The sequence below is a fragment of the Mangifera indica genome, chromosome 11 (genome assembly GCF_011075055.1).
Source record: "Mangifera indica cultivar Alphonso chromosome 11, CATAS_Mindica_2.1, whole genome shotgun sequence".
In the NCBI taxonomy this organism is placed as follows: domain Eukaryota; kingdom Viridiplantae; phylum Streptophyta; class Magnoliopsida; order Sapindales; family Anacardiaceae; genus Mangifera; species Mangifera indica.
The window spans coordinates 9,650,117-9,659,574 of NC_058147.1; the positions used below are offsets into that span (position 1 = coordinate 9,650,117).

The following is a 9,458-nucleotide window of genomic DNA, read 5'->3' on the forward strand; positions in this document are numbered from 1 at the left end:
TCCCAAATAAATTTAAATGTCCATCTGGACTAAGATCATAACTTGAAAAAGAGTCAGTGAAAATTACTTAACGAATCAACTTTATCAAGTAAGAAAATGTGGACCACATAATTACCCAAAAGTCATTAATAATAGACTAAATAATGTGACATTAGTTGAAAACATCACAATCCTTAATCTTTACAGATAATATGTAGTACTAAATCACGTTTATAATTTGATTGATTAATCATCACAAAACTTTGCAAAAGAAAAAGTAGAGTTTGAATAGGGAAGTTTGTTGAACATTACATCAAAACACTTGAGTATTACTTAAAGCTATCACTTAAAACCATATATAAATTAGGGCAGTTCAACTTCAACAATTACAACCCAAAATCTCTCTCTCTTATAACAACTTCAAATTTTCTTGCTCATTTTCCCAAGAAAATTGCAAATGTTTAGCTCCAAAACAACTCTTGTTTTGATACTCTTTTGCTTTGTCTTAGTCCATGAGGTTGGTGCTTTTATGAATATTAATTTCTTCATTTTAATTATTTATTTATTCATGTAGTTTTATAACTAATGGTTCTTCTTCCCAATTGCTGATAATGGGTTGAGATTGATTATCTTCAAAATTAATATAACTAATATTTATATTAAAACAAAATTATGGTATAGTTTCTCAATTTCCTTTTAATTTCTAAGTTTTTTTTTGTCTTTTTTTGGTTTTGCCTTTTAATATTGAAGTCATTTTAATTTCTCTGAACTAATTCTCAGTAATTTCTCTTTATTTTTTTGGTAAAAAAAAAAATTTGCAGCTGGAGATGCATATGGTTGAAGCTGAAAAAATAGGTATTGCCACCATAATTAATTATCAAAAATGCATATTTGCTAATAAAGTATGACTAATTAGGATACGTTTTTATTATTATTTTTTTTTAGTAAAACTAGAAGAACTTTTTTGTTAATTTATAATAAAAATAATATCAATAATATAGTCTAGAATTAGATGGATGGTACAAAGTTAATGACTTACATTGGATTTTTTATTTTTTTCCCTTTTTCCTATAGTTAATTTTTCTTTTCAACTTTAAGTTAAACAGCTCAAAAAGGAAGGTTCTGATTGATTAATCGACCTTCACACCAATTAACTATAAAATTTTATTCGAAAACCATATGATAAATTAAATCCGATCATAAGAGTTATAGAGGCTAATCCCATTCTTGTACCAATTAACCTCACATTGGTATTTAATTTTTCAATAAGACTATGCGTATATAATTTTTTGTATATAATTTAAGTATATAAATAATGTGTTATTATATAATTAAATACTTTTGAATTAAAGATAAAATAACACATCATCTGTGTATCTAAATTATGTATCAAAAGTGTATACACATAAATTTGCTCTTAATTTTTCTCTTAGAAAAAGGATTATACGAATTATGTAATATTAAAATCAAAGGCACATAACTAATACAATAAATTTATGTGTATTTACTTTGAGTATACAAATGAGTACACACTTAATATGTATTATTACATGATTGGATGATTTTAAATTAAAGATAAAGTATCATCTAATTATGTAATGATACACATAAGAATGTATTATTTGTTTCCTCAAATTAAACAAAATTAATTACTAGATACAAAATTATACAAGGCATAAGAGGTTGGAGATCCATTAAGCTTTAAATGAGCATCCAATTTTATTCAATTTTTTGTACTCAGAAAAGGGTTACTCAGAGTATGTAATAATGAAAATAAAGATGGGCTCATGGTTAGGTTACTATTTCGATAATTAGGAAAAAACTTATGAACACAGTTATAAGGATTTTTGACCCACTGAAATATTTATTCGATTTGATTTGATTTTCAGATTGCAAGTCAAAATGCAATTACAGATGCAGCAAAGCTTCGAGGCAGAAAATGTGCATAAGGGCTTGCAACACTTGCTGTAAAAGATGCAACTGTGTGCCTCCTGGAACTTCTGGCAACACTGACGTCTGCCCTTGCTATGCCACCATGACCACCCATGGTGGCAGGCTCAAGTGCCCTTAATTAAATCCTGAAAAAATTGCAAATATGATATGATCTTTTAACTTTATTTTTCTATCCGTTCATTCGTCTGGATCCCGTGGTTTATTAATAAAATGCAAGATAAAAATTTAAGTTAAAAGATCCCCGCTCTCGTTAGTTGTTTCTACGATTTTAGAGAAAAATAAGGTTTAGAGACCTTGCTGTTTTATGTATGTCTTCTTCACAAATTATCTGTAATTAGTCAAGCTTGATGTTTAAAACAATCTTAATTTGGTTTGAGAAGTATGAGTATTTTCTTTTATATTTTGTTGGTTGAAAAGTTAATAATTTTCTTTATTGAGCCTAGCTAGTGAATTCATGTTTTATTAGCATGTTTAGTCGTTACATAAAACATATAAAATATATATATTATATGTTTATTGTATTGAGCGATCATATCATGCATTATTATATTTTTTTTAATAAATGATAAAATGATATTATTTTATAAGATACCAAATAACGTAATTTTATATAAATATATAAAGTTCAACCTAAACAATGACAAAATTACATTTCTTTTTTTTTTTAAATTGAAAATCTCTTACAGTCTTATATTTTCTTTTCAATTTATATTTCTTGTCATTAACTCATCATTTTATTTTTCATTTTATGGCTGCTAAGAAATAACAATTCACATTGGTGACTTTACCAAGATAATAAATTTATTAATTTGTTAGAATTATTCTAGAATAGTCTTGTAATGATTGATTTTGATCTGAATATTTGGGGTCGTAATGAAAACTTAAATTCAATCAATAATGGTTTGATAAATTTTTTTTTCTCTATCATTTGATACTAGAGTCCAATCTTGATTCATTTATAAATAATACAAACAAAATTAATCTTGTTTTGTAACACAATCACTAAAGCTTGAAATTTTTTTCGGTTAGAGTAAATGATGTACGACAAGATAAAAGATTTTAGAGATTTAATGTAATTTCTTCAAGATTGTTTTTATTTAGGGTTTTAAGTTTTTTTTAAATTAATATTTAATTCTTAAGATTTTTTTTTTTTAATTCTTAAAGATGATATCTATATAATTTAAATGTGACTTGATTATAGAGGATAAAAGTGTGACATTAATTATTTATTATTGTTAAATTTCTTCGTGCAAAATAGTAAAATAAACTATTGTGAATTATTAATTAGCTATATTATGTGTTTGAGAGAATATATTTGAATTTTGGCTGTGTACCTTGTTTAAGCATTGAGACTATTATTTGAATATCAATTATATATTATGATATATTAAGTTAAATTGTCGATAAAACACATTGATTTAAAATGTTATACTAATTTTAATATGTGTTTTATGAAAAGTGTTAAAAGTATAATTGATAATATTGTATTTTTAAAAACGGTATTATTAATGAAGTATAGATTATACTTTGTGTAAACAATACTTTGTTGGCATGGTAAATATGGTAGAGCTCAGTTATGTAAAAAAAATTCATCCCGCTGTTTTTTCTAAGCTTTTTGCTTAAACAGAAAAGTTCAAGATTCCCTTGAATGACTGAGTTGAAATCTTTTCAGCTTTTGAGGTAAGAAATCCCTTCGAACTTACCTGTCCAATTTGTAACATAATCACAAGAGTAGAAAATGTTCTTATTGCCAAGTGATATATATCATACCCAGAAAACTGAATACAAAATATTTTCTTTGGCATATACAACATTTGTTAATCGATAAAATTATATGTACCTATTTTAAATACATAAATAAATATATATTTGATAATATCATTATCTGATTAAATAATTTTAAATTAATGATAAACTAATATTTAATCATATAATAAAATACATAAATATATATCTATTTATATATTTAAAATATATACATGTAATATTACTACCATACACAATAAATTTTAAAAAATTTTTATTTTATGATTCGTATTGATTTTATAATTGATTTATATTGTAAGTTGACTTTTTAAATTTAAAAATATAATCTAAACACCATTTAGTCAAATGTAACAAGGACATCAGTGTAAAAGCAAGTCTTACTCTTAGAGAGCTTGTTTACTTTTATGGCTTTTTCCACCTTAATTTTATTGGTCAGTACAAACCTTTAATTATTTTGATTTGACACTAAATCATTTTATTACATATAAATTAAGGGGAAGAATTCTTATACCGAAATTGTAAAACAAACCTTAATCAGGGAAATTGAAATTTTTACCCTTATTTAAGTTTACGTATATATTTATATCATTTTTTTTTTTACATTCTAATATTTTTACCACTTTATAGGATAAGATGTATAAATTGCCCTTATCTTCAACCTTGAGAAACTAAAACTAAGTTTTCAGTATTACTTACTTTTAATACATTATAGAGAGAGAAAATGTATAGATATTTAGTATCAATATTTGAAATAAGATTTATATTTATATGTTAGATAAGATCAAGTGAATTTAAAATTGTTGAGTTTAAATTTTTTAGATTAAATGTATAAAAATTGTAAACTCAATTGATCTTATCAGCCGAAATTTTTAAAGCAACACATGAAAAGATAATCCAAGAAACCACCTATGAAGAGCATGCACTGAAGTACTTAGTGTTGAATATGCTAAAAATACATCAATATATATATATATATATTGATGTATCAAAACAAAAATAAATTGTAGAATCTTGCAGGGAAAAATTTACAGAAGCATGAGAGAATAATTTTTATTGCAGAATTTTGCAGGGAATAACTTGACTTGCAGGGAATTATTGGTGCAATAGTATTCACGTGAAAAATTTACAGAAGCATGAGAGAATAATTTTTATTGCAGAATCTTGTAGGGAATAACTTGACTTGTAGGGAATTATTGGTGCAATAGTATTCACGTGATTCATCTTTAGCATACATATATATATATATGCAGGAGTTACATCAATAGGGATATTTTAGAAAAATGAAATATTATTGTGGTATTTTTGTTTAGAGTTTGAGATGGGTGTTATATATGTATACATGGTTAAAAAAAAAAAAGATAAAAATTTCAATTTCACCCCTAATTATTTGCCCCAAATAATTCTTAAAAATTTGTAAATCCTTAGAATGTTAGACTCATCAATCAAGGCACGTCACCAAGTCAAAAAAAAAAAAAATTACAATAGCAATACCAAATCATTTTTCCCCGTAATCTATTCTTAAAATTTTACAAGTTTAAGAATAATAATAGGTTTTTCATTCAAAAGATGTTGCTCGATTGATATTGTAGTAGTACCTATAACTATGCGTTTATATATTATTCTCTTCAATGAATCATATATAAATCTTATTTGTTACACATAAATAAAGGAGGAAAAAATACAATACCAAATCTGCAAAACAAACCCCAACTCTTTTTCCCAAATTATTCCTAAAAATTTTCAGAAACCTTGAATGTTGTATCGATCCATCATTCAAGGGACAATACCAACTTGCAAAACAAAGTTAATTGTTTATTCCTTCTTTTTTTTTCTCATTACTCTTAAAAAATTATAAGTCCTTGAATATTAGATGGGACATTTCCCAATCAGTATTGTAGTTTACCGATAAATTATATAATATAATTGAGCAACAATAATGATTCTCCCCTCTTTTCAATGGAGTTGGGATTCATTTTCAAGGGCACTTGGGTTTATTTCCATGGGTTCTGAGGCTTGCATAGCATGGACAAGCTTTCGTGTTTCCAGAAGTACCAGGAGGAACACAATTGCACGTCTTGCAACAAGCTCGACATGCTCTATGGCATATCTTCTTTCTTGATGACTCCTTGCATCTACTCGAGCATGCGTTGCTACAATCTGATCATTAATTTTGTCAAAATGGGAAAAAAGATTAATTAACTTCCATTGTCGTCCATTGCTTCCCTTAATGAATCATTTAAAATTAACTGTTAATATATAGAAAAGAGTTTTATTTGGATGTCATGTTAATAATATTATCAATCTTAATTTAAACCCTATTTTAAAACATAAAAAAAGATAAATAACATTTTCTCACTTAAGGATCAGCCCAAAAACACTTTTATATCACGAGTGGTATAAATAACACTTTTTCGTAAAAAAATCAAACAATGTTAAAAAGACTAATGACATAGGGCCAAAATAGTTATTTTATCATCAATTAATTTTGAAAAATAAAAAAATAGTTTTCTATTTAACCCAAACATTTTAAATATGACAATTTAACCCTTTGTTGCATTATGTTCAATTTTTTATGGTGTAACTATCATTTTTTAAACCTTTGAGGGTCTACCAATATTTTAAAATTTTTAAAAGACCCCCAAGCTTTTTTGAATTTCCATTAACCCTTAAAATTTTTCAAAAAGACCTCTAATATTTTTTTAAATTATAGGTTACCCTTTTATACTATTATATTACAAAAATACTCCTATCTATAGGTAGAGCAAAATAAGAGATGAGGGTAAAAGAAACAAGAGACTTCTTATATAATTTGGATATTTAAAAAAGGTTTTTTTTAATTTTTGTTAATTTAGAGTTATATGATAATTTTAAAAAATGAAATAGTAAGGATAAAATGGTAATTTCACTTTTTAATACAGTTATTTCATTAACAAAGTTTAATTTTGGGTGAAAAAATGCTATTCATACCAACTAAAAGTGGAAAAGTGTTTTAAGGTCAAGCCATGGGTAGGAAAATGTTATTCACACTTTAAAAAAAATGTAATGCATAATGTAACAATTTGCAATAAGTTATATCATTATTAGTATGGTATTCTAGTTACCTTATGTCCCATAAAATTAGGCCAAAGCACTATTTCCCACCCAAGTTTAGGTGCGATCTCAAGGTTACACCCACAAGATTTGAAAAACTCGAAGTCTCACTCATAACATAATTGTCATTAAAATTCTCTATTAGAGGCATGAGTAAAATAGTCATTTCACTAATAATATTAAAAAAATAAAATTTATTGAATTTTCTCTCCTAAATTTTAAAAACTAACAACTTCACCCCTACCTAAAGTTTTATAACTTTGAAAAGTCACATTTTCCTTTTAAATTTTTTCTTTACCTCTCCAGCCACCATCTTCGATGCCGACGACCTCTCGTTTCTACCCTAAACCGTTGGTCGATGCACTCAAATAAATTTGGAATAGATCTCTTTGTTAGAGACGAAGAGATCCGCCGAGATCTAGGCGTAGAGATTTGCAATCTCTTTGTTGGAGATGAAGAGATCTAGAGCCCAAATCTCTTCGTTGAGAAGAGATTTGGAATCTTTTCACCCAGATCTCTTCATCAATGAAGTAACATTGTCGTCGTCCTTTCCAGATCACTAGAGAAAGTGGTCAGAGAGAAAGAAAAAAATTTTAAGGCTTTGGAAGGGAGAAAATATGACTTTTCAAAGTTAAAAAACTTTATGAGAGGTGAAATGTTAGTTTTTAAAACTGAGGAGAGAAAAATGTAATAAACTTATATTTTTTTAATATTATTAGTAAAATAACGATTTCACTTTTACTTCTAACAGAAAATTTTAACCCTAATTGGTTAATAGGTGGTATCTCGAGTTTTTCAAATCTCGTAGGTGTGATTTTAGAATCGCACTTAAACTTGGGTGGAAAGTAGTCCTGTGGGCCATAAAATTATTCAAGTGAGAACATTTACTCCATAACATAATTTTGGTTTCCAACTTTAAAATTGAAAAGAAAATTACCTTTGAATGATAGGCTTAAAAACTATACATCAATTGATCTTCGCACTATGACATGGAAATTTATAAGGAAGTCTGTAATTTCTCCAGATATTAAATTTATTGAAAGAAATAGTTTATAAATAGTTCCAATTCAGATAAATTGAAGATGGATACAGATTTGAAGAACTCACTAATTTTCCCTGAATAATGCTTTTTGTGAGCAGCTAACACATCACTCTCTTCATCATCTCTCTTAATCTGTAGAGATTTTAATTTCTATCATTTTTTATCAAAATTAAGAATAAATTCATGAAGAAAGTTGAGAAATGAAACTCACACTAGCAAAATTTTTCCCTGCATTATAACCAAACAATGAAGCCTCTGCCAATGCCTGCAAATGAATTAAGAACAAAGTTGGCAAGAAAATCAAAACCCCAAATTCTTGTTATAAAATCTCAAACTGCATTATATTAATTCACCTGAAGGGAGAGAAGGGCAATGACAACAATGAAGAAGAAGAGTTTCATTTTGTGAGTACAGAGAAATGGGTGAGGATTGGAGGAGGTAGAGTGTGGCTTTATAAAGACTAAATGTTGAAAGTAGGAATCACCCGTAAAAAATTGAGGAAAATCACAGGCTTCATGTTGGGTGCACGCACGGGAAATTGTTTGAGGTAAAAGAAAAAAGAGAAGTATTATTTTAATATGTTGGAGACAAGTTGGTTGGTTTGGTTGAACTTTATTTGTTCATGGGAAATTGTGAAACATGCACAGCTGGTGATTCTTTGGTTGATTAGCGAGTATGGTGAACACTGAGCTGGAGAAAATGAGAGGTCAGAGATCCGTCCCCACCCCCCACACCCTTTTGTTTCGAGAAAAATTTGTTATTGTATATAAATTAATTTTATTATTATTTATATACATAATTTTATTTCTATTACATTCACAAATTGGTTGTTCCCCCCTAAATCAAATATTTGCTCAATTTCAAATCCATCTCCACAGATTGGCTGTCCTCAACACCAGTCCCAACTCCTCCCTCCGCCTTGTTGGTATATGTCAACAAATGAAATGATGGGCTAGACTGCTGTATATAAAACTAGAAGGACAGTGCTCACTTCAAGACTACTAAGAGGGCCTCTTTGTTATTGCTCCACAAACATATAAAAAATGCGTTATAGTTAGGGTTTCATATTATTTTTTTAAATGAAATCTCTCACGACCGTTTATAGAATCTTCCATATTTTTCTCTATGAACCTTTTGTGCCTGATCTGTGTTTGATGATTTTTTGCTAGTTCAATGATTTACTCACATAGTATCAGAGCACAAGTTAAATAATAGATTTAACAATTTAAATTATTCTTAAATATAAGTGATAATATACCAACAATCTAGACAGTTATACTTAAGCGGAGTATTAAATAATCAAAATAAAAAAAGAAAGAGAGTCTCACATCTAATAAACATAATATAAGTGAGTGGTATAGTTTTGTGTAATATAAATTTTAATCTTCACATTTGTAAACCTAGTATATTTTTGACAACTATCTTCTTAAATCTATCACAAGTCTTATTATGTGTTGCCCAGACAATGTAAAATATAATTTAATGATTCTTGATTCTAACTCTTCTTGTGCTTCCTTTTTAATCTCTTTTAATCCTTGTATTTTGATTAAAAAAAATAATACATTTATATAACATTGTATTTTGAAAATTTGATAAAAAGAAATTTTGAGAGTGAAATAGATGTTAA

The 9,458-nt window shown here is 27.2% G+C and overlaps 2 protein-coding genes across 2 annotated transcripts; one reads left to right on the forward strand and one right to left on the reverse strand.

Moving 5' to 3' along the window:
* The first annotated feature begins 337 nt into the window (after positions 1 to 337).
* On the forward strand, positions 338 to 2,328 carry LOC123229928 (gibberellin-regulated protein 2-like). Its single transcript, XM_044655976.1, has 3 exons — positions 338 to 496; positions 801 to 834; positions 1,869 to 2,328. Exons 1-3 carry the CDS (start codon positions 437 to 439, stop codon positions 2,048 to 2,050), a joined length of 276 nt encoding a protein of 91 aa, XP_044511911.1. The 5' UTR covers positions 338 to 436; the 3' UTR covers positions 2,051 to 2,328.
* A 3,064-nt stretch (positions 2,329 to 5,392) lies between these two features.
* LOC123229141 (gibberellin-regulated protein 9-like) lies at positions 5,393 to 8,395 on the reverse strand. Its single transcript, XM_044654750.1, has 4 exons — positions 8,185 to 8,395; positions 8,043 to 8,096; positions 7,897 to 7,963; positions 5,393 to 5,856 (listed from the first exon to the last, which is right to left on the reverse strand). The coding sequence occupies exons 1-4, from the start codon at positions 8,230 to 8,232 to the stop codon at positions 5,675 to 5,677; spliced, it is 351 nt and encodes a 116-aa protein (XP_044510685.1). The 5' UTR covers positions 8,233 to 8,395; the 3' UTR covers positions 5,393 to 5,674.
* Between the last annotated feature and the right edge of the window lie 1,063 nt (positions 8,396 to 9,458).

Excerpts from the sequence above, each read along its gene's own strand:
- LOC123229928 (XM_044655976.1), top strand. The coding sequence starts at position 437 with ATGTTTAGCTCCAAAACAACTCTTGTTTTGATACTCTTTTGCTTTGTC. Across the intron at positions 497-800 it reads GCTTTGTCTTAGTCCATGAG|CTGGAGATGCATATGGTTGA; the intron begins GTTGGTGCTTTT and ends AAAAATTTGCAG. Across the intron at positions 835-1,868 it reads GGTTGAAGCTGAAAAAATAG|ATTGCAAGTCAAAATGCAAT; the intron begins GTATTGCCACCA and ends TTTGATTTTCAG.
- LOC123229141 (XM_044654750.1), bottom strand. The coding sequence starts at position 8,232 with ATGAAACTCTTCTTCTTCATTGTTGTCATTGCCCTTCTCTCCCTTCAG. Across the intron at positions 8,097-8,184 it reads TTGCCCTTCTCTCCCTTCAG|GCATTGGCAGAGGCTTCATT; the intron begins GTGAATTAATAT and ends ATTCATTTGCAG. Across the intron at positions 7,964-8,042 it reads CAGGGAAAAATTTTGCTAGT|ATTAAGAGAGATGATGAAGA; the intron begins GTGAGTTTCATT and ends AAATCTCTACAG.